We start from the raw sequence: 24,686 nt of genomic DNA on the forward strand, positions 1-24,686 counted from the left end.
TAGAAATTGGTAGATGAGAGCAATTTCTTATACTGCCTATAACTTGAATAGTAGTCAGGTCTGGAAGATGATAACATCTTTGCTACCTCAGTCTTGCATTTTCATGGTTTCATTGTCTCCCATTTGCTCCTAAGAAGCTTTAAAATTACCTATCTCAGCACAGAATGGGGTCAATTTCCCTCTCTCGTTTCCTGATTCCCACTTTTTATCTGCTGCACGCAAGTACAATTCATCTCTTCATTCACTTATTTCTTCCCCACCATTCCTCCAGTCCCTTTGACAAACTTTTCATCACTGATGTCTGCCAAAGCAGCTTCAGTTCCAGGACTAATGCCCTATTTCCAAAGCAGGGCAGAGTGAAACGCTGTGATGGGAGTTTCTAAAATCCATATGTGTTAACCCATAATTCTTTAAGTCTAACATTTGCTCCTTTTACTTTCTGTATCACTGCGGTAGGTTCATACACCAGTTCAATGTGTAAAGCCAGGGTCAGCAGCTGGCATTCCCTGAGTCAGAGCTTGGGGTAAATAGGACTCAAGAGAAATGGTGATAAAACATCAGCCCTTTTAAACTAGAATTGTGGGCAAGCCATGAAAAAGAGGGTTGAAGTGCTAGTCCTCATTTTCTTTGGAGAAGCAAGTTGCAGACTGTGAGGTAGAAGAAAAGTGGGAGATGTGAGCCAAGGACAGAGTTACCTGTTTCTGTGAAAAATGGGCAAAAGATTCCCCTGGATTTTCTAGCCACTGCAAAATTTCAAGTCAGTGACCCTTTGATATGCATGTATATATTTTTAAGTTGTTCTGCTTCAATCTGTTGCCTTCCATATGTATGGGAGTTGTTCCAGTGCATCTGCAGGTGTTACGTTGGGGAAGACAGCGTATTTGAACGTATGTAAAACGTTTTCTATTAGCTTTTCTCATGATGGATGAAAAGGTTATTTGGAGGTACCTGCATAAATAGGCCCTGATGCACTTGAAAACTTCTTTGTTTGATGGTTGGAGAATGCAGAATCCTGGGGGCCGCTCACCCACCCTGCTGTGAGCACAGCATACAGATTGGACTGCTTTGTAAAAACCTGCATTGCGAATGCAGAAGATACAGGACTGGGGGCTGTTCTGTAAAAAGAAAGTACACCTTTCTCTGTTACCTTAACAGTGTGCCAGTGAGGATATTTAGCAAAAGAGAACCACTGCCCCCGGTTCTGTTTTCTGAATGTCCCAAACTGCTGTAGAGAAAAGATTTCCACTGATCAGCCTGAGAATGGAGATTCTTACGTTATACAAAGCCTTTTGTTGTGTGAGAATGATCATCTACTATCATGTTTCTTTTCCTTCTAAAAAGTGTGTTTCAATGTATATCCATATTAATAAAAGTAAAACAAAAAACAGAAACGTGAACCTCAGTCAAGTCAAGGTATTTGGGCTACTCTGTGCTGAAAAGCCTTGGGGGTAGCCTTAGAATGGAAAGGTGCAAACAGGCCGCTGCATCAGTTCTCTGGAGATGAACTGCTGAGATTGGTTCGGTGAGGCCAGACCAGCTGCTTTGTCATGGGTATCTTCAGGACTGCCTGTTCCCAGTGGCTTCTGCCTATCCATTAAGAGCTGGAAGAGAAGGCTTCCTCTGGGTTCCTATTCCTAGGGGGTGCCATAACCCTCCGCCCACCCTTTTCAAGCAGAAGACCTAGAACTTGACCAGGCTGCTTGCCCAACAGTTGAGAATTCTTCTTTTGCTGGGTGAGGGATAGGCAAATGCTGACAGATAAGAGTCTTTGTCCCCGGCCTGGTGTCCTGCAGATGTAGACTAAAATTTCCATAATTCATACTATAGCTTTATGTTATCTGGAAGGCACAAGATTGGGAACATGTGCCTTAGATTCTTTAATGAAAAGTCCCCAACCCAATGATAGCCTCAGCTACTGACTCCCACACAGAGAACAGAATCTTTAATTCACTGGTGGAATCTCTTAAATCCCTCTACAATGCAAGCACTTTCTGGGCAGCTGCATTTATAGTGCCCAAACATCACCAAATACAGGTCGTCCTCACTTAGTGACCACAGTTGGGACTGGCAACTCAGTCATTAAGCAAAGCGGTCACTAGGTGAAATTGCTCCTGTGCTTATGATCTTACTTCAGCTTTTCTTTGCTTTACAGACCTGCAGAGTTGCTTTTTCATCATTGTGATAGCCGTGAATGGTCACTAAATGAGGCAGTTGCTAAAGAAGGACTACTTGTAGTGGACTCTGAATGCTATCTTCTGGCAAATTGGTTCTTTAGGGAGGCTTCACTTGAATCTCCCTGCTATTTTAGAAAAGTGTATTTCGGCCATATACAAATGAGACATTTGCATAATCTTTGACAAGGATGCTTACATTGGATAGTTCATGAGGCTGTTCTTTTCCCTGCCTCCAATAGCTCTCTTCTGGTTCCCACTTAATATTGTTGCCTGAAATTCACGTTACAGTTAGAATAAAGAAAGGAATTTAGAACGGATCTCCAAAGTGTGAAGTTAAACAGCTCAGAGCCATGGTTCTCTGAATTCAGCCTTCAAGGCAATTTTAACAAAGAAGAAAGAACTATGCTAATACTCAGACGTTTTTCTGTCCTTTTTTTAAAAAAACAACATTGTTTGACAGAATAAATTTCACACATTGGTTTCGCTGTTTCCAAGAATTGCTTGCCTCTCCCCCTTGGTTAATCAGCTTGCTTGCTCTGAGTGATTACCCAGGCAGGTCCCTAGAGGGGGATGCGGCTGCTCTCCTGGAATGGAAAATTCTAGCTGCTTAACCCAGTTGAATCTGGAGGTAGCCTGGCTGCCATGATCTTCCCTGCCTCGCTAACCATCTGATTTATGGGACTGAAGGTGGCATGTGCTTTGTGGCTGTAGTAAAAACCTATCTGAGGAATGGTTTGCCTGCAGCGACTTCTCTCTGTGGCTTACTCTCTGTCCACCAGTGGGTAATTGCTCATCTGTCAGGAGAAGGCAGTTCAGTGACTGCTGAGCTTTAAGGAGGAGGCAGGAAGAGGAGAGAGGATGATGAAAGATCTGCTTCTTCAAAATGTATTTGTAAAGTTTTGGTTCAAGCTTAAAAGATGACTCTTGCATAGTATCTGTTAGATCATTTGACTAATGATTGATTATCTGCCATCAAATACGCATTGAGTGTTAGCAACAGCATTGATAGACCTTCTCCAGGACAGTCTGGCTGTTCAGGTCAGTCAATCTGAAGGCCACTGTGCTATAATCAAGTCTATCCACCTTGCTGCTGGTTGTCCTCTCCTTCACTTTCTTCTATCTTTCCCAGTATTATGGACTTCTCCAGAGAGCTAGGTTATCACATAATGTGTCCAAAATATGATAATTTGAGCCTGGTCATTTGTGCCTTGAGTGAGAACTTTGGGTGTATTTGTTCAGTGATCCATTGATTTGTTTTCTTGGCTCTCAAGTATCTTCTCCAATACCAATGTTCAAAAGAATCAGTACTCTTTCTATCTTGCTTCTTCAAAGTCCAGCTTTCACTTTCATAGAATGTCACAGGAGGGCTATTGCCTGCATGATTCTGATCGTTAGTATAAACATACCACAGAATAATAATATCTTTTCCAGGGTCTTCATTGCTATCTACTAAATGCTAGTCTACAATGTCAAGAAATACATAAAGTGAAGTAATAGTACTTTTATTCTTAATAGTTGATCCTGAAAGACAGAAGCTGTTCACCACTTTATTACCTTCATTGTTAATTCTAAGGTTGGTTGTTGTACCTGTTGTAATTAGTTTGGTCTAGCATGTGAAATTAAGGAAATTGTGCAGTAGTTTCCACACTCTGTTAAGTCTCCTTTCTTTGATACTGGAATGTGGATTGACCTCTTCAAATCTGTTGGCCACTCTCATTCTCCAGATTTGCTGGCATAGTTTGGTTAGAACCTTTACAGGTTTTTTTTCTGTCACTTGCCATATTTTTGTAGATACTCCTTCAATTCCTGTAGCCTTCTGACAGGGTGCTGATCTAACTTCATCTTCTAGCACTAGAGGATAAATAGTAAATAACAGTATCTTGGATGTTGACATCCCTATTGTACACATTTCAGAATACTCCTTCCATCTTTCTTTGATCTTTTTTTGAACTATCAATTTCTTTATTATTTTTCAAGCTACCAATTTGAGGTTGGTTCCTTCTGAGATCAGAGGTTTCTTGGAATTCCTTCTTTGTTTTTCCATGTCTGTTTCCATCATCAATATCTTTACAGATGTTATCATAATACTGCTCCTTGTTTCTTCTAACAGCTCTCTAAAATTCGTTATTAAGTTCCTTCCTGAGATCTTGGCTTTAGCTTCTTTTCCCTTCTTGCCAATTTCCACTGTTTGTTCTGACATCCAGTTTGCTTTCTTCTGTTTCTTGGTCTTTTGCAGCCTCTTTTCATCCTTAACAACTTACTTGATTTCATTCCATAGTTCCTCTTGTTCCCTGTCAGTGTGGTTCAGGACTTCAAAGTGATTCCTCATGTTCTCCTTGAGGGGATAGGTATATCAAATTGTGGAAACCAGTTGGCTTTAGCTTGACTTGGACTTTCACATGGGCAGTTCATGGTCTGTTCCACAGTCAGCCCCTGAGCACATTTTTGCTGTACACTGATATATCTTTCCATATATCAGTAATATAGTCAGTTTGATTTCTGTGTGCTCCATAGTAGTAGTAGTAGTAGTAGTAGTAGTAGTAGTAATAATAATAATAATAATAATAATAATAATAATAATAATGTGTTCCTTAGCAGTGAAGACATTGTTAGATTGGCAGAAACGTATAAGTCATTCTTCTGCTTCATTTCTCTTTCCTAGGCCATATCATTTAATTATGTTCTCATCATTCCCAACTTTTGCATTCTGGTCTCCCACTGCAAACAGCTCGTCCTTGCTTGCATGTTCTATTTCAGAACAAACTTGATCATAAAACTTGTCAACTTCCTCTTTTTCTGTATCAGTGGTTGGAGCATAAACTTGGTTAACCATCATATTAAAGGGTTGTCCACGAAATCTAATGGATATTATTTGGCAATTGACTGCATTGCACCCTAATATTGTCTTTGCTATTTCCTTCAATCTTTCACTATGCTGAGCTTTCCAGTACTCAAGGTTCTTACTATCCATGTTCCCATTGAATTCTGTCTACAACTTTTCTTTTCCTACATGGCACCTTCAGCAACTAGACATCCCAAAGGCTTTAAACTAGCTGCGGTGTAAACACCATGGGTATTCTGAAAGATTCTCAGTGTTCCCCTGTAGCATGTTGGGTTCAATCAGACTTAAGGGGCCCATCATCTGGCAGTATATTGTTAATCATATTATCTTGTGTATCCGTGTGGTTTTCTTGGAAAATACTGGAGTGGTTTACTATTGCCTTTTCCCACCTGGTTTGCAATGATGCCTTTGCCGTTGTCACTACAGTGACCATCTGCCTCCAGCATCTTCCTGAATTGCTGCTGCCCAATATAGGTGTCTGCTTGCTCTAGATGGATAGTTGGAATGACCGTCACATCTTGAAGGTCATTCCAACTATATACTCTTGGCGTACACTCCTGTCCCCCTTCACTGGGGCAGCATAGCAGGTCTTGTGGAGGGGGCTATAGAATCATGGTTAGTCCTAAGTTATCAGTTGCCATAGCAAAGGAACCTTCTGTTAGGGGACTAATTAGTATATTTACTGATTCTAATTACTGTAGGTCATAACATTTTAAAATCTCAGTGGGGGAAGATGTTTCCTGTTTCTTTGCCATCTTTAACCCCTCACTTCCATGTGGGCAGATTAATTTGAACAGCAGTAGAAATTTCGGTATTTGTGGTTTAAGACATCCCTGAAGAGAGAAGTTTGTCAGTTTGCTGTATGGGGAAGAAGGAGTTAGAGCCCAGTGCCCATTTCTGAACTCCTTTGAGACCCAGCAGTAGTGGTGGCCTGGCTAGATTTCTGAGATGGTTTCTGCTGTTGACTAGGACAGTGTTGAGTACAAAGACTGCCCCTGCTTCTTTGAGACCACAGCTATCATAGTTACATCTGGACATTTCTGGTCTACTGATTTGGTGTCCAAGACCTCTGCTGAAATCTTCAGCAATTGCAATATGTCCTTATTGGGGGGCAAACCTACTTTAGGAAAACCTTCCATTATTTTCTAATGGCTTTTACTCGCCTTGCCTAGTAGAGAGGCTTCGGGGTTTTTTTAGGAAAGCGATACATAAGTGTGTGTGTGTGGGCGCGCATCCATGTATTATCAGAGTCAACTGGCAGAACCCTCTCTGGGTGCTGCTTTGCAGTGATAAATGTATGCATTAAGCTGATGTCAGCACAGCCAAGAAGTGTGTTCTCTGGTTGCAGCCCTTGTTTAAATCGCTTGCCTACTTAGCCTGACCTCTTGTTTCTCAGCCCCTCTTTCCCTCCCCTCAAGGCTTCCTCCCATCTCCCCCCCGCCCCCCCGCTGCTAGCCATCTAGCGAGGTTGCTTTACGGTCAGCTGCCTTGTCTGCTGGAATTGGCGAGATCAAACTGAAGCCGGGTGCTTGCAAGACGGGGGGGGGGGTTGTAACCAAAATTGCGAGCAAGCAGTCTTCATGCGTTGGCTGTGCTCGGCTGTGAGAAGGTACTCACTTGTTCAATTTTGTTTTGGAAAAGTCATCCATGTGCCCAGAAGCACAGTTCTGTGTGCTCATCAGAAACCTACCAGGATTATAAATAGCAATAGTCGTTCCATCTAATACCAATTTTAGGTCAAAAATATGTCTTCAAAGTACAGAGACTGTTAAAAAAAAGTGTCTTTGTTGTTTTAGAGAAAGAGCTATCTCTGCCAGGATAAACTTTTATCAGTTGAATATTTCTTTTAGGGAGTTAATTCAAACTGAAAGAATAAGAATTCTTCATTCTTGTAGAAGAGCCACATGTCAGGCTTCACATCGGGGTTGGCAGTGAATCTCACCTCTGCAGACCCTGAACTCAGCACTTGGCAAAAGTCTCTCCAATCGGAAGTTTTACTGCAGTCGCAAATGAAGCCTTAGCTCAACCGTTGATAAGATGAGCCTTTCTAGGTCTTTGCTCCAGAGTTTAAACTCGAGGCCAGTGTTCCTCAAAGTGTGACCAGGGTATCAACCCCCAGGGTCGATGGGACTATCCAAGGGATTGATAAATGGCTGGAGGTCAAAAGGGGGTCAGTAAATGGCTGGGGGTCAGTAGGTGGTCAATAAATGATGGAAGGTCCATTGGGGTCACTTAACCTTTTGGGGTCTCTGTAGAGCTCCATGCCAGTCCCTAGTCCTGAAGGTGAGGTGACTAGCAGCAAGACAATGTTACCCAGGGTGGATGGTCAGCTACCAGCAAGAGTGGCCTTGAGTTGTCTCTGTGGTTGTTATTCATCGCACTATTAGCTAAAGTAGTATTTATTAAATTATTTTCATATAATCAATGTTTGGGGGTCAGTGAACGATCTGAAATTTCATGAAGGCATCGATGAGCTGAAGAGTTTGGGGACCCCTGCTCTAGACTCCTCCCCCCCCCCCCCCCGTTTCCAAGTTAACAGGCACTTGGCTGGTCCCTTGATGGCCTTGGAAAGCAGCTGATTTATGGTGACATAACAGTCCTCTCTAGCCTGGGAACTACTGGTTTCTGTGTTGTCAGTCTCTGTCTTTGTACTGTGAAAGGAAATACAGGTAGTCCTCACTTAGTGACCACAACTGGGACAAGCACTCCATCGCTAAGCACCGTGGTGGCTAAGCATAAAATCACATGACCATGACAGACTTACGATGTCACTTCCCATTCGGTTAAGTGAGTCACTGCAATCATTAAGCGAAACATCATGTGACTTGAGATTTTACTTCTGCGTTCTCCATTAACTCTGCTTGTCGCAAGCTGGTTGGGAAGCACACAAATGGTGATCATGTGACTCCAGGACACTGCGATGGTCATAAATGCAATGATTGGTCACAAAGCTTTTTTTTTTTTTTACGCCATTGAAACTTTGAATGGTCGCCAAACAAGGCAGTGAGGACTACCTGTAGCTTACTCCTATCATTTAAAATACATTTTTCAAGCTGCTTTCTCTGTTTATCTTCAGTGATTACAATGCCTTTGCAACTTCTCTCTTAGCATCCAAGTGATAATTGCTACCTTCTGTTGCAAGGTATATTTGCCTTCCTCCTTTTGGTGTGTAGACTTTCCAACAGTAAGGCATCAGGTCTGCTGATCCTTGCTGGTCATGCTGGTTGTCTGTCCAGTGATGCTGTGTTAAAAAAATACATACTGACAAATCTGTAGAAAGGATGTCTGATAATTTTCCTTAGGGAACTTTAAGGCATCATTGTTGATGTGGCTTAACTTTCCTTTAGGGTAAAAAAAATGCCTGGATTACTAATGGTTGTCATCAGCACAGTTTAAAGCAGTTGAGATTAATTAGCACTAGGATCAAGAATAATCCAGGTTTGAGGATTTTTTTCTTTCCAATAGAACTGTTGCTATCTATCCCCAATTGTTTTAGAGCAGCTTAAAAATTCATAGTGCAGAATGAAGAATGTTTAGGCCCCATTGTGTCCTATGGAGCTTATTCCTGGTAAATGGATTTAAGATTGCAGGCTGATATCACATAACAGATACCGCCCAGAGTCACTTTTTGTGAGATGGGTGGTATCTAAATTTGAAATATAAATAAATAAAAATAAATAGTTGACATTTTAAGTCAGTCTATATGTTTATTAGAAAGAAGTGGCAATTTTTTCCTAGACTGTATCTCTCAGGTGGGATTACAAACGGCAAGTCAGACTGCTGCCGATGGCCAACTTTTTCACGGGTCAGAACACTTTCAATCTTCAATGATGTGTGTGTATGTCAGAGCCTTTTAGCTGCAGAGCATTTTCCAGTTCTCTGCAGTGAGCACGAGGGCCATCTCAGATAGGAAAAAGGGCTAGATTTCTGAAACATTAGATCTTTTGATACCCTGAGCAAATACGTACTTGGTAGGGGTAGTCATCTTGGCTGCTGTGCATTAGTGGGGTTGCCCTACACAAATAGCATATTTGCTCCATTGTCATTGGGGCTTTGCAGTTTGCACTTCAGATGGTGCTGAGGCGAGTAAAACATCATCTTTCTACTTCCCATAAGTAATTTTTCCTAGTAAATAGCTGAGTCTTCTACCAGGCTTGTAAATCTATGCACCAGTAGAGGAAATAGTTTCCTCCTGCAAGTTAGTGACTGAAGATCTAGAGGAGAAATCATTCAATATAGATTTATAAAGTGCTCTAGGAAGTAGACAGTTGTTTTATTTAATGCATATGTTGAAGCAAAGCTGTCAGATTAAGGAGGGGACAAGATATTTCTGAGTCCCCAAACACATGGTTTCAGAGAAAGACTGTGACAGGAAAATGTTGCCTTTAGTTCCCAATTGGCACTGGAAATGAAAGCTAGAATTTTTCTTAAATGGATTTATAGCATGCTGGGATCCTGCTTGGAAATCATTCTTGTGGGGATGATGGGTTAGTCAGAATTTGTGTTATTTTTCTGGATGCCGGCCTTTGGTATTTCTGTATTGTTTTAATTGTTTACACTGCCCAGGGTCGTGATGGAGTCAGGCAGCCCATAAATTTAATAAATAAACAAACAAACAAATTCAAGCGACAGCTTGTCTACTGGGGGCAAATCACAAGGTTCCTTCCTAACTTGGTTGTGAACCTCTTAGAAACATCCACCTTTCTACTGTAGATGAATATTTAGTGTGATCCAATGGGACTATTAAATCATATGGAAATGAGTGGTTTTCAACTGGGGATCTCACGAGATACTGCTTTCTACTTCTTAAAAAAACCCTTGTTTCATTCTGCAAGAGAATCAAGCTCGCTAGGTGGCTTCTTGTTTCGCTTTGTGTTTCTGGATTTTAGGATTCACTGTTGGCAATGCAAGAACGTCGCCCAGTGTGTTCACCAGCATTTGTCTAATGGACATCTCTGTGGTTCTGTGAATGCAGTAGGGCAACAAGTGCAATAGCTATGTGGGGCTATATTCTGGTTCATTTAGTGGCTTTTGGTGATTTGTGGAAGTCAAAAATACATGGGGGCACTGAGGTCTGAATCCCACCAGGGTACCTTCCTCTACAGTCTTAGGTATGTGATTATTCTTAAAGCATGGACAGGACTTTAAGTTACCTACCCCAGCATTTTGCTGCAGTTGGATACAGCTGAATTACTTTCCTGAACCACAAGATGGATATCAGCTTCTCCTGATTCGAAGCCAGTCAGTCCCTTGGCAGTAAAAGAATGATTAAAATTAAATTTGAAAGAGTTGATTTTAATTTAAATCTTTTATTTAAAGGTTTTTCACTGCTAGCAGTGCCATCGTGTCTCAGTTCTGGGCCTCTGCCTGCCACAGACCTAGATGACTCTATCCAGAGATGCCTTCAGTCATCCATGCTTTGGAAAGGAACATTCACTTGCCTTTGGTGACATGAGGCAGTATTTATTTATGTTGTGCTTTATTGTTTTCTCAGATATAGTAAAAATTTAGCTAAAGATGAGTTACTACTTCAGAGTAAAAGTGAACTTCCATTTGCAGCTGTTCTATTAAAACCGGCAGGAACACAAAAGCCAAATGTGGTAGAGCAGATGAAGAGGTAAAGCTTATGTAAAGAGAGTAGTTTCATGCCACACTTGCTTTTCTCATACATCAGTGTTCTACCCTTAAATATCAGTACTTGGCATTCTAGGAGCAAGTGAAGAAGTCTTTGGGGGACATGTGCCCTGCAGCCACAGACGGAGGGAGCTCTGCCTAATTGCTTTGTTTATGAAGCAGTCTGTTGTTTCCAGTGGATTTCCTAATGAACTGGCATGTTGTTGAGACACACCGCAGTGGTGGTAATTATACTAGAAATGGGATGGTCAGGGCTCATCTTCCTCCGTGCAAGGCATCGGGTACCTGCTGGCAAACACGTACGCTGTACTTCCTCTTATAGTTGTGGCTATCGGTTGTTAAAATCATACTTTAACCCCCATGAATCTGTAATCTGCACAGGTTTAGTCCTTACCTAATATAAAGACATGATCTGAAAATACACATTATACATAAAATGGCCATCTGTCATTGTGCATATGAGAGAGAGAGAAAAAACAGAGCATGTTGGAAGAGGCCATATGTACCAAGTCTGAATCTAGGAGATGAATTGTAAGATCAGAATAATCTAGATTCCTGGTTGTTTTGCAGCTTTCATTCTCTCATCCCATTTGGGAATATAGATATCCACATGGGGCAGCATGCTGGGGTGTAGACCCTTCTGTCTCCTCATCAGCATCCAGTGCCCAAGAACAGCAAGGTGTTCTCTGATCTGCTCGTTGGAAAAAGGGAAGTTATTTAAAGAAAGGCTTGGCTTAAATTTCGGCCAGATACCACCCATGTCTCTCCAAAGCCAACCTGCGTATGTACTGTCAAAGTGGGAAACGGTTGGAGTGTTGCGTTCAACCAGGTGGAGGGTCTTTACTTCACACATGAGCCTGTTAATAAACCCAGTGCAAGGGGAGCGGTACAATTGCTATTTGTTCCACATTCATAGGCAAATGGCATCCTGCTTGGTAATCTTTGTATTGTGCTCCTTTCTGGGACCAAATGTGAACTGTAAAAAGGAAAAAAAAAATCCTTTCATAAATCAGGAACAGTAAGAGTAAGCTATAGCAACATCCTTTTAAACCCATCTTCAATCTTATCTGCTGTTTCTATATAGCAATAGATGAGATTTTAAGTTAACATTCCACATGCTGCTGAGCAGATAAAAGTTCAAATTTTGGCTTATTGGGGAAAAGAGTATTCATCTTCTGTTCAAGAAATACAGAACTGGGCTTTGTTTTACATTTTTACCTTATTTTATGACCTTTTAAAAATAAAAATGAGCCATTTTCCTTAATTTCTCTCATTACATGGCAGATTATTAGCAGGCCTAAAAGATAAGTTAATGTATCCAAGGGACACAGTAAAATGTTGATGAGTACTGGTTGCCTTTCTTCTGCTGAAAATTTCTGAGAGTCAGGAGTAGGAACCTCTTGGTTGCTTGTGGACTGATTTAATGTGTATCTGGGCTGATCTGAGAAAGCTCGGGGATGAAAGATGGCTTTCAGGTGCTTCAGAGGAAGATTTACCTACCGTTTCCAAAGAAGAAGAAAGGATACCCTTTGGTCAAATTTATCTTAATGGTTTAGGGCCCACAGAGCAGCTTGTACACTTTCTTCCACTTACAGCAGTCTGGAATGATAGCAGCCATAATGTTGAGTTAACATGAAAGCCTTGCCTTGGAAATATTTTGAACTATTTCTCAAGGAATTTGCCACGCTTAAAATGGGAAATCCACCACAGAATCCATCAAGCGTTTGCCTGACCTTTGGGCGGTTAGAAAACTGGGATGCTTACAGAACATCCGTGTTTGCTTTAGAGCTCGGTATGTTGAAGCCCCAAAGGCAAGAGGACGATTGAGGGGAAAAGTAGGAAAGGCCAGAAGGAATTCCTCACTCACGGAACGGACACATGGGTGAGCCTTACTTTTTTATAGCGAAGTGACAGAGCCACTCACCGAGACGAGGTTTTTCCAAGATGAGGTGAGGGGTTAGATTTGTCAATGAAGTCCAGGTAGTAGTATTCAGAGCTACTGTCTTTAACTAGGGAAGGGTTAGGAAATAAAGGTTTGATTAGATTAAGACCAGGTAAAGTGTCTGACCCAGTGAAGGAGAGGAGAACAGTCCCTTGGTCCCTTTATACCTGTCAACGGCGCTCTGATTTGCAGCTGCACCAAGCGGCTTTCTGCTCTGGGAAGGGCCCTTCACTGGGGGGAAACTGGGCAGGGAAGGGGTCTCTTTGGAGCAAGAGGCCCATGTGGTCTGGTGGCTTTGGTCAGATCACCAATGAGCGAGAAGAGGCCCTACTGATGTGGACTAGGCATTGTTACTCATGCATGTTGGTGTGAAAGCAGTAACACCAAGTTAAAACTGATATCTAGACATACATCATGATGGATTTGTGCATGTGAGTGTTGTGATTTGCCTGCTGTTGAGTTTTGCCACTGCAGAGAAATCAAGGGAGAATCAGAGTGACTTTACAGCTTCCTAGGGAGATTTAACAGTAGGGTTAAATCAGATTTGCATGGACCTTTCTGAGGATCCCCCCCCCCCCATTATGCTGGGTCCCCACAGGGTTTGAATAGCGATAGCAGTAGAACTGTGTACGCTGTGATTTGGTATTCCTGAAGAAGTTAATTCAATGGTTCATTGGCAGACATGTTGCTTAGAGAAGATACTTTCCCATACTCTTCTCTGCATCAGGATAATATTTAGTAAGTTTGTGTGAGTTTATATTCACAGGTTATCCTTTATGGTGTTTACCTGACTGATGAATTTGTGCCTATACAGACCAGCATTTCAGAAAGCTCTTTAACTGAGATGCCCCTTAACTGCTTGTATAGAACCAGAACAACAAAATCGCATTATTATTATTATTACTTTTTCCTTACATGTCAGTAACTTTCTGAGGAATGCTACTTTGCAGTGCAGTTCTTCCTTTTCTCTAGAAAACAGTAGTTAATAAATTAGTAACATCACTCTTCCTTGCATTTCACCTTTAAAGTCTCTTCATTGAGGCCAACAACCCTTTGTCTGTTTTTTCAGAAGTGCTCCAAATGCAGGAAAAAATGGCTTCCATAGATGACCATTGGGGTATCTTGGAAACAATAATTGTATCAGTTGGTGTGCTCACTATCAAAATTTTATTCCACAGGTTTGTTGAAATTATTCGTCCCACCTTCAGATATCTCTCTGAAAGCAGGCTCTGAGAGCATCAGCCATGGATTTGAACTATGTATAAAGCACTAAAACTGTTTAATTCCAATTTTCATCCAACTTTGAAGCCTTTTGAATGGAAGTCTGTGACAGTGAAGCCATAGCAGCACCCTTTGCCTGGCTGCAACCGTGATAGATGCCTTGAAGTTAAAATGGAGAGTGCACAGTGAATCCCAGCAAATCTTTGCCACATGATGAGAAAAGGAACAGGGTCTCCAGATCAATACATTAGAGTTCCTAGTGATTCCCAAGGATCCAGTTCAGACCAATTCAGTCCCTGCTGACTTGCAGGATAGTGTGTATCCTCAGAAAGTGTTACAAGTCTGCTTATCATGCTCGGCAGTGCATCACATCTTTTATTTATGTGGAATCTCAAATGTAAATCAGCTTGAAGAGTAGGGCAATGCCCAATGTAACCAATATTGCTTCTGGGATACATCCCATCTTGTGGCTGTTGGTGGCCCTATCTTTTTCATGAGGAGAGGAGCCCCTTTTTTACATTTTTCCACCTTTACTTCTGACCAAATTTATTTATTTATTTTATTTATTTATTAAATTTTTCGCCCGCCCATCTCCCCCCAATGGGGGAACTCTGGGCGACTCACACCGAACATTAAAAACATAAATATATATAAATACATAAAACATCAGTTTAAAAGCATTTCTTTAAAAGGGGAAGGAGAGTCCAAGAAAATGAAAAATCTGAGGCTGAAGACAGCAGGCCTCTATGGGGCTAGCCATCCCCATGCTTGAGGTATTCCCTCCCCGCCCCAGGCCAAGTGGCAGAACCAGGTCTTCAAAGCCCTACGGAAGGCCAGGAGTGAGGGGGCCAATTGCACCTCTGGGGGCAGAATGGATCACAGTGGCCCCAGATGCTGTGTTTTGTGGAGCACTTTCATTTAGTGACATGCATGTCCCACGAACTTTGTCTCAAGAGCAAGAGTGGATTTCCATGTCAGCTTCTTGACATTTCACCTAACAGTGTGGAAAGTTTACCTCAAATTGTTCTTTCTTCATCCCAAAGTACTGGAAGCTTCCTAAATGCTCTTAGTGCGTGATTTTACAGGGTTAAATGGTCATCCCACTGTCATTGTAGCATTGCTGAACATTTTGTGCATTTGATAGTAGCCACATCTATTAGGCCAGTGATCTTTGCACTTTACAGGCAGGCCTATCTTACCTGATCTGGCATTAAAAGCCAGATATTTATATGATTCTTCTAAATGTGTACACATTCCATATGGCTATAGATAATGTGTTACCTCTTCTCTTTCCTAATTGTGCTAACCAGCTGGATCCTTCTCTGCATGGAACCAAATCTTTCTGCCAATCCAGTAACTGCCATTCTGGTTGTCAACATGGCCTCTCTCAAGGTTTTATGCACTTGATTGTTCATATAACTTCTCTGGCTTACCAGTAGATGATGTCAGAGGCCATTCCGTTAGAGTCACTTCTGAAGCATGCCGCTTTGCACAACTTGCAGGGTTGTAGTGAGGTCCAGTCCATCTATCTTTGTAAGGCACTGCCTATTGAATGTCAGGCCCACAGCAGATGCGCCTTTTTTTGTCCTCTCATAAGGCTGTCTAAACTCCATCTTAACGCATAGAGATCACACAGCATAACAAAAGACTGCTTTGAAACAACTAGGGGTTATTTTAGTTGTCTTCTATTCCTTTACACAACCGTAATGTCTTCTCCTCTCTAGTTCGCTCATTATTTTACTTGCTGTTGGTCAGTGTGACGAGAGAGGATCTGTAAAGATGGGGGGGCACTATTTAAAGTATTAGTAGGTGGGTTCCTGTCAATTCAACTCAGCCGAACGATATTCTGGAATGAAGATCTGCCCAGGCACAAACACTGTGGTGTAAATGCCCAAATGAGCTCTGGCATAACTCCAGTTACAAGCGAGCAGCCAGCTGTTCTCTGTGCTGTTTTAAGATTGTCAGATGAGGCCCTTCTGCATCTGTAGTTTTACAGGGAGGTGTATTAGGAGCTCAGCAGCTTCTTCTGTGATGGAGCCTGAACTCTGAATTGCCCTCCCAAGGGTGGTCCCTTCCATCCAGGGGAGGTTCAGTTGGCATAGATACTGTGCATTTCTTGGCATCACTCTAGGCATTTTAATAGATTGTGTGAGTTTAGCTGGCTGAATTGTTTTCATTTAATCATCTTGCAATTTATTTGCTTGGAATACTTAATTTCTGTTACCTTTTATCCATCAGCTGTGAAGTGAAACTTATCACTTAAGCTTTTACTGCAATAGGTGCCAACAGAACTTTTTTTTGATCTTCTAAAAAAAACTTGGCTCAGCTTTTTTCTTGGTGTAGTGGTGTAGGTTTCCTAGAGAAGTAATATTTTTGAATATTTGGAAGCCAGAAACAAAGCCACCCCTGCCCATTTTTTCCCTTTAGGACGTAAAACAAATGATGTATAATAATCTTTAAAAATGAGGGGGAGAGAGAGATGATTTTCCCCAAAAATTTCATATTAATAAGTCAGTTATAATTTATGTAGAATTATGGGATTACATTCATGTAATGAAAATAATTTGATTCAGTTGTATTTGACAGAAAAAATGGAATGAACAATTGGAAGTTACGTATAAGCTGCAAAAAAACTAGAGCAAGTGGATGAATTTGTGTACCTTGGTAGAACATTTACTGAAGATGGGGAAATGGACAGAGAAATTGTGAGGCCCACAAGTGCTGGCAGAAAGCCAGCGGTTGGTTTTTTGCCTTTTGCAAGGAGTGAATGTTTGTCAAAAGCAGCAGAATGGCTGTATGTGAGAGTGTGCTTCTGCCTGCTGTGTTATATGGAAGTGGGGGTTGAATATGTCAGGGGAAGCATAAAAGGAAGTTGAATGCAGTGGAAATTGGGAACTTGAGAAGTGCATATGGTAAATCATGAAGAGTTGATTTAGGGTCAAGACTGAATCACTACTGAATGAATGTGGACTGAATACAAAAGGGAATGAACAGCACAAAATAACCATGTTGAGTCGGTTTAGTCATATAGAGAGAATGAGAATAAATTTTTTAAAAAACAGAAATACTGCATGAAGTATGAAGAATGCGTCACAGGAAGGGAAAGACCAAGATAATCGTGGTTGAAGGGAATTGATGAAAGTTAAAAAGTTTAAAAGGAAAAAGCTGTAGGGTATATCTGCTACTGGGCTGTGGCCACCCCCCTGCAAATGTGCCAGCCTTATCTTGACCCCTGGGCTAAAATACCCTTGTTTTATGGCAATCTCTACTCAGTCTGATGGCTTCTAGAAAGTTTGCGACTGTGACTGCTAAAAATCCAGGCCACCTTGCTGGCTGGAGAATTCTGAGTCATAACCCCAGGGCATCTGCAGAATGCTACATGAGAGGAGGCTGTTTTATGGACTCCTTTGCAAGGCTATTCTCATAGATTCTGTCGTCTCTATGGCCTACTGGGTGCATCCTTGCCCACTTTAGTTCTTTGCTGGTGATTTCTATTACGATCCAGATTAATTAGCAACTGGTGTCTTGGGGTGGGGTGTATCTCCTTGATCTCAGTTTTCCTCCTACACACAGAAGGAAGGCATCTAATGTGGAAATACCTTGATTCTTCCAAGCTCAAGCCTCACTGTCTCTCCCTCCCCACCTCCCTCCCTCCCTCCCCACCTTCCAGAAACAGACTAAAGGCACCTTTTTTAATTACTTAAGGAAAAAAAATCAGATAGCTGCTCGATACAAATCCCTTAAGCCACCATTGATGGAGGTACTGGGGAGATCTTCAGCCCAGCCAGTAATCTGAAACACGGGCACCATCTGTGGTTCTGTGTCTCTCTGGCCAAATTACATTCTCAAAACTTTCTTTCCTCTGCAATTTTTCATTAAGCAAATTGGGTGTGCTGGAAATTGGTGGGCCATAAATATTTCCCTCCCTCCTTGGCTCAGGCTGGTTATTACTGCTCTCTAGTTCAATGCTTGTTTTTCACTGCATGGCAGAAAGTAGTTCCCTCGCCTCTTCTCTGAAATGGAGAAAATAGTGAGGGGAGCAGCCCTTAAAAAAAAGAACCTGGGCCAGAAGAAACCTGGAAAGAGAGGACCACCCTGCTCAAGCTTGTCTTTGTGGATTGATTATTTGCTATCAAGTTGGTGTTGACTCTTAGCGACCATATAGCTAGATTTCCTCCAGGATGATCTGTGCCTAACCTGGTCCTTCAGCTCTTCTAACAGTGCACCCATCACCACTGTAACTAATATATCCACCTTGCTGCTGGTTGTCCTCTTCTTTTTCCTTCCACCTTTCCCAGCATTATGGACTCTTCCAGAGCATTAGGTCTTTGCATACTGTGTCCAAAGTAGGATAATTTGAGCCTGGTCATTTGTGCCTTGAGTGAGAACTCTGGATTGATTTGTTCCATGATCAATTTGATCATTTTCTTGGCTGTCCATGATATTCTCAGGAGTCTGCTTCAACATCAGAGTTCAAAAGCATCAATACTATTTCTATCCTGCTTCTTCAAAGTTCATAAATATGTTTGTATTTTATGCACAAAACGAGAACCAAGATGGCAATCTGCTTAGCTTGACTAGTTAGTGTTAAATCTGTGTGTGAAAACACTTGTGCCTCTTCGTTATCTCTGTTCTGCAGTCCCAAACTACAGCCTATGCTCTCTGTATCTTGAACAGTCTCCATCTCCTCCTGTCTTGAGGATTTCTTCTCTCCAATCTTCCTTATTCCTTGTCATTTTTTAATCTCCTGGACAGCCAGGCCTCTTCTGCCTCCCCCCATCCTTCCTTCATCTCTCTGCTCTTGACTTATTTGTGCTTGACTTATAGTTTCCCACCTACTGAAATCCTTTCTTCAGCTTTTTACTACCACTATGCTTTTCTGTCCTTCAATGCTTCTCTGCTCCTCTGTGCTTCTCTCTTGTTTCACAGTCTGCACACAACTTTTTCTGGAGTGAGACCCTGGCAAGATTTTCTTAATCAGTGTTTCATTTTCTGCTCAGGAAATGCTTAATAATATTCTATAGTCAATGTTATTTGAATATAATGCTATTATTTATTCATATAATATAATAAAAATTATTTAATAAAAATTAATAAAAATACTGCTATTATTTGAAATGTGAAATTTATCTCTCTCTCTCAACCCCCTGCTCTGTCAGCCAGGCTTACTACCTTGTGATATTAGAATGATGGCTGCCTTGAATTTGTTTTTTCAGTGCACGTGCCGGAAAGATACCGTGAAGATCTCTATGGATGTTTTTGTACGGGTGCTACAGCCTGAACGGTATGACTTATGGAAACAAGGAAAAGACATCACCGTCTTGGATCACATGAAACCTACAGCTTTAACATCTCCAGAGTTGGAAGCTTGGAATCAGACAAAAGATGCCTTGAAAGCAAAGATGCTACGCAGGTAAGACATTTACTTGTGCCTCCTTTCTAACTTGTGGCTGGAACATGCAAAGCACCACAAAAACTGTCTCTCTGAGGATGCAGCAGTTTTGCAGGTGTGATGCCTGAGCAGCTGGAGAAAAGGAGGATCACTTCTTGTTTGGTAGGAAGAATAAAGGGGGGAATATCCCCCCATAGATTCCAGTTCTCTTCCATAAAAATGTTTTATGGAGGAGAAAGGAGTAGAAAATGAAGTTTTGTCTGGTGAAGGTATACAAATAATGTAGTGTGGCAAAATGTGGCCTCCTGAGTGATCTTTCCAGAAATACCTGTCACTGTTTTGAGCATGCTAAAGGCCTCCATATCATTTCCTGAGATGGATTTCTGTCTTTTAACTAACATAGCTTAATTGTGCCGTAGAAAACATGGCGCAGCTTTGTGGGATTTTCTGTGCCAGCGTATGGTGATTGTCTATATATAATGTGTCTGCTTTATTGGGTTTTGCTCTCAGATAGCATGCTTTATGCATTTCTCTTCACCGGCAGAGAGCAAAGAAGTTTGGTCTGTATTTCAGGGTGGTACTAACATTCCTATTGAATATGGGTCTCCTCCCAAAGACTATTGAGTATCAGGCTCATTCACCACACTAGAATTATTACACCAGTCAGCATATGGTTACAAAATCCTTGTACTAGAAGTCTTGATGCAGCAACAACTGTATATGTCATCTTTCTTCCCTATGTGATGCCAAACATAGAATCAGCTTCTCCTATACTTTTTTAACTTTTGAAGAAGTTTTCCCCTACATTGCTGCAGAGGAAAAATTGAAATATCTCTGTGTTTCTCCTCCCTCCTTTTTTTTGCTCTTTTGTTTTCCCAGTATTACTTTTCTATTCACATTGAAAGTCTTACATCTCTAATGGTGTTTTTTTACAGAGTGGGATCCATTTGCATGAATTTATCAGTCATAGGACTAGTCTTCAGTTCTTTCTAGGTTCCCTGCTAGGTAGGATGTGCAAGGCTTTCCTGTCAACATTTGAAGATAATCCATTTGGCTTACTGAACTTGGAGGTCATCTTCATCAGTTGTATTTGATTTCAAGCTTTTTAACAATCTTAACAAAGGGTCCGTTGTTTCTGATTTTTTCTAGAGCCTTGAACAAGCAGGATACTTGAACATTGTCTTCTTGAATTTTGTCCTCCCCCAAAGTTCACACCAAAACAAAAAAAACAAAACAAAAACAGTTGCCTAAAGTTTGTTCTTTGGTAACCTCTTTCTCCAGTTTTCCATAAGTGTTGGTTATCCTTTTGAAGTCATACATTTAGTTTAGTCTTATTCTCAAAAGAGGGGACGCGATGGCGCAGCGGCTTAATGACGCTGAAAGTTGCTGGCCAGAAATGGTCGACGCTTCAGCGGTTCGAGTCCAGCCTTCGCGTTAGCAGGGTGAGCTCCTGTTTCCTCCCCAGTTCCTGTAAACCCAACAGTTCGAAAACTTACGTGAGTAGATAAATGGGTACTCTCACTCCGGTGGGAGGAAAAATGCTGGCGGCGCCTTGCAAAAAGGAGTCGGGAGCAGTTGCCGGTAAGCGCGAAAAACCGCGCGCACCCGAAAAGGGCGTGAAGCAACGGAAACCTCGCCTCCTGCGCTTGCCAGCTGGGCTCTGCCCTAGGAAGGAGGCTCTGGCAAACCACTTCTGAAACAATTGCCTTGAAAACTGCAAGGACTCGTCCAAGCAGTCACTGCAGAGTCGGTAACGACTGAGCGCAGATTTAAAAAAAAAAAAAAAATTCTCAAAAGAAAGCAAATCCATTTCAAGACAGCTTATGAATATCTTTTAATAATGTTATATTGGTTGTCACATTTTAGAACATAAGAAGGCCCAGTGTCCTTTCTAGCTTGGATAGAAACAGCCGAGTCATTCCACAGATCTTGGAATTTCCTGAAGAGGGCATGACAATATAGAGGGGCCCATCCAGCTTTGGAAGGCCTTTAAAAGTGATACACCCACAGTGCATTAAGAATATTCCACCATTATGGAATCCGGGGATAAAATGGCCCCTGGATGCATTGGGAATGCAGCATTCAGACCTTCTTGACTTCAGTAGAACTATTATGCTGGATCTCTAGAGCAGTGTTTCTCAACCTTAGCAACTTTACGTTGTGTAGACTTCTACTCCCAGAATTCTGGGAGTGGAAGTCCATGCATCTTTAGGTTACCAAGATTGAGAAGCACCACTCTAGAGGAAATAATGTGCAGAAGAGGAGAAGAAGGTTCTGGATGTACAATATAGGGCGTAGGCTTAAACACCAAAATTTTCCATAGGCATTGATATGCAATGTTTTAGAACTCTTCTTAATTATTAATCTATGATTTCTAGAGTTTTTCCATTCAATCCTTTTATAAAGGACCCCTTGCAAACTATATGGTCATGTTTGGTTGGATACAAATACTGTTTTCTTTACCCCATAGTATACTTGACGCCCTCATATTTTCTTTGTAAATGTTAGCCTTCATTTTGTTACTGTGATAGCACTTTATTTCATAATTGATCATCATTCCTACCAGTTCCTCCCCCCTCTAGCAGCTGCAGTCTGTGCCACTGGAGGATTCCCCGAAAGTAGCTTTCCAACCTCTAGAGCTGCTACAGCCCTTGGACCAAAACCACGCCATGAGGTGTATCCTACTTTCTCACTTAATCTCTGCAATTTAATTGTCATGGTAGTCTCACAAATCATTTTTCCTTCTCCCCATTGCAGTCCGTACCCACAGGTTTCTCTTCTAAAAGTATCCTGTGGTATTAAATGAAAAACATATTTTCTCTGCTCAAGCTGGCCTCTGTTGAGCTAGAGATACCATTCTTCTGCTTGAAAACCTTGTTAACTCTAAATCAGCCATTGCATCAAGTTGGCTCCTGGCAGCATAGAAGACTACTGGCTGAGGATCCTCTCTTTCAAGTTGACTTTAATATTCCCTTCTCTTTCCTAGCAGGATGTGTTGGCTGTTGTGTCAATTGAGTATGATATGCTGGGAGCCAGGAGTGGAAATATCTCATGCTTCTGATTGTTTGAGCTATCCATTTCTGAGTAAATTTTCTTCCCTGTGCAGACATGATGCCTGATAATTTAATACAGCAAACACCAAAAATGTATCCTGGCATGTAAAAATTTTGAAATGCTTTTCATTCTCCAGCCAGGTGTTATTTGTCACTCTGCCCTTGAATCCTATCTGCAGGGAGTGCACTGCTTCATTTTGTCCCCAGATCTGCCTGGCTTAGTGAAGTTGTTGGGTTGACACAGTTGCTGTTTACATAATGGTTAATTGATTGTGGCAAAAGCTAATTGGTCAACAGAGTGGATTGTCAATAGTGAGTAGTGATCCCATTTCACAATGTTTCGTTGGATTAGATGCTTTTATACATGGGCAGCTGTGTCCAGGAGATAACCAAATGTATGACTGTTTCTTCTTCCTCCCCACAATCAAGGTAGCATTAAAAGGAGAAAAATCTTCACATAAGGCAATTCAAGTGGTACAAACTGAAGGGGAGAAACTAGGTCCACCCAGATAGGCACAGTCTTTTTTATCTTTCTCTCTTGATGCACATAAAAGTAGCTTTAGAGTGTTGGTGGCTAACTTCACATTGCCTGGAGTTCAAAACTGTTAGACAGCAGTGGCGTTTGAATGTAGAAGAAGGAAGGCATAGAATAAAAATGTTTTTACTGAAATGAACACATTTTGAATACATTCGGTTATAAGATTGAAATTGGCTGTTCAAGAGTGACCCTGGGGCAGAGCTCTGATTAAAACTCCTCATAGGGCTCATTAGAAAACAATTTTCCTTGTGTACATGAAGGACTCCTCCCTTTCTTTTCTTGCAGTTGAGGCTTCTCTGTCCTGGATGGCTGCTGAGTATTCTGGTGCTGCCCTGAGACTTTGCCCATCATGCTCCAGCTGGGGTTGACAGGCCAGGACAAAGAGGAGTAAAAAGCTACAGCTCTGCTCATATGAGTTCTTCTTGTAGAGATTCAGGTCCATTTCAGGACATATGCTACTACCAGTGGCATGAACCTAAGCCGAACAGCATGGCATGGGGATGACTAGGAACAGAGAGCTTGAGTAGAGAAGGGGCCAAGAGATGAACATTCAGAACTGCTGCCCTGAGACTGTCCGTGTCAGACCTTTTGGTACCTGTCTAAACTGAAAGAGATTCTTTTCCAAGGACAATTCTCACAGAGTTCTCTTTAGCAAGATTTACTGAGATAAAAGGGGTAGTTCCAGCAAGTGAACTAATCTTCAGTTTAGAGTCAGTATATCTAAATGAAGGTGGGGATTTCAGAAGTCTCTTTCTCAAACCATTAGGGTGCATCAGAGGGGAGGCAGATCTCTTCATCTTATGTTTTGATAGAAATGAAAGTTGATGGCTTCTTTGATTTTATGGTTTGATATGGCAAGGTTAAAAGACTCTGATGTTTTTGCATTATCATGCCCAGTGTTACACCTGCAAAATACAACTCTTGTTCACAAAAGAGCCTTGATGAAGGCGTGGATAGAGGATTGAAATATCAAATCTTCTCTATAATATCTGTTACTAGCAGTTCCTCAGAGTCTGAATTATATTACTCCATTTGCTTTAACCCAAGGTGAGATTTTCAAGTGCCCTTGTCCTTCATATTGCTTTGTAGTATGAGCCTAGATCATGAGGTTTAAGAGGAAGTCATTTTGCAAGAACAATGCACATCTCAAGCATTCCCATTTCAGAGACATAATTAAGCTAATTATAATTTGTCTCCTATTTTTTGTACTGCATTTTTCAAGATACAGTTCTGTTGTACATTAAAAATAGCATTTAGCTATTAATTGGGAGATCATGTCACTTTCTTTTCAAAGAAATGTTGCAAGCTTCTTTACATATCGGTGAAATAAAATTTCAAGCTTCCGGTTTCTATTGCCGTGTTTCTGCTAGTGAATCATCTTACAGATGTGAAGTGGATGCCCCCACGTTGAATATGGCCATATGGTTCGGATCTAGCCATTGCTCATTCCTCAGTTTGTGACTGCCTTTCCAAATTGGTACTGCCACTCAGGCAGCTTCCCCCAACCACTACTTTGTTTTGTTGGCTCATTAAAAAGCCCCGTTGGTGATGTTCCATTAAGATAGAATTAACATTGTCTGCTCTCACTGTGAACAGGCTGAAATTTTAGCTTTTCAAGTCTCTGAGTTGTCATTGATAGTTTTATGTGGCTTCCTAATAAGTGGACAGACATTCGAAAGAGCGTTGGGAGGAAAACATACAATGTGAGAGCTGTTTCTTTAAAAACATGTAACCCTAAGTGTATATGCCTCCTGTCCACAGGCAGGTGCTTGTAAATCATTCCCCTCCCCTTCCTTCCCTTTCTCCCTTCTTTCCTCCCTTCTTCCCTCCCTCCAAGAGAAAGGTCTTGTACAGTCACTTAGCTGGCATTGTGTCCATACATTGCCCTTT

The 24,686-nt window shown here is 41.5% G+C and overlaps 1 protein-coding gene across 2 annotated transcripts in view; it reads left to right on the plus strand.

Moving 5' to 3' along the window:
- Positions 1 to 24,686, plus strand: part of KDM4B (lysine demethylase 4B) — a 180,842-nt gene that overhangs the window by 106,708 nt on the left and 49,448 nt on the right. For both annotated transcript variants that reach the window (XM_088149338.1, XM_088149339.1), the window contains exon 9: positions 19,030 to 19,226. In XM_088149338.1, coding sequence (XP_088005464.1) covers positions 19,030 to 19,226 — 197 coding nt within the window. The remainder of the gene's footprint in view (positions 1 to 19,029; positions 19,227 to 24,686) is intronic.

The sequence above is a fragment of the Python bivittatus genome, unplaced genomic scaffold (genome assembly GCF_059951505.1).
Source record: "Python bivittatus isolate LINGU-HERP-01145 unplaced genomic scaffold, Pbiv_v1 ctg000580_np1212, whole genome shotgun sequence".
NCBI lineage: Eukaryota > Metazoa > Chordata > Lepidosauria > Squamata > Pythonidae > Python > Python bivittatus.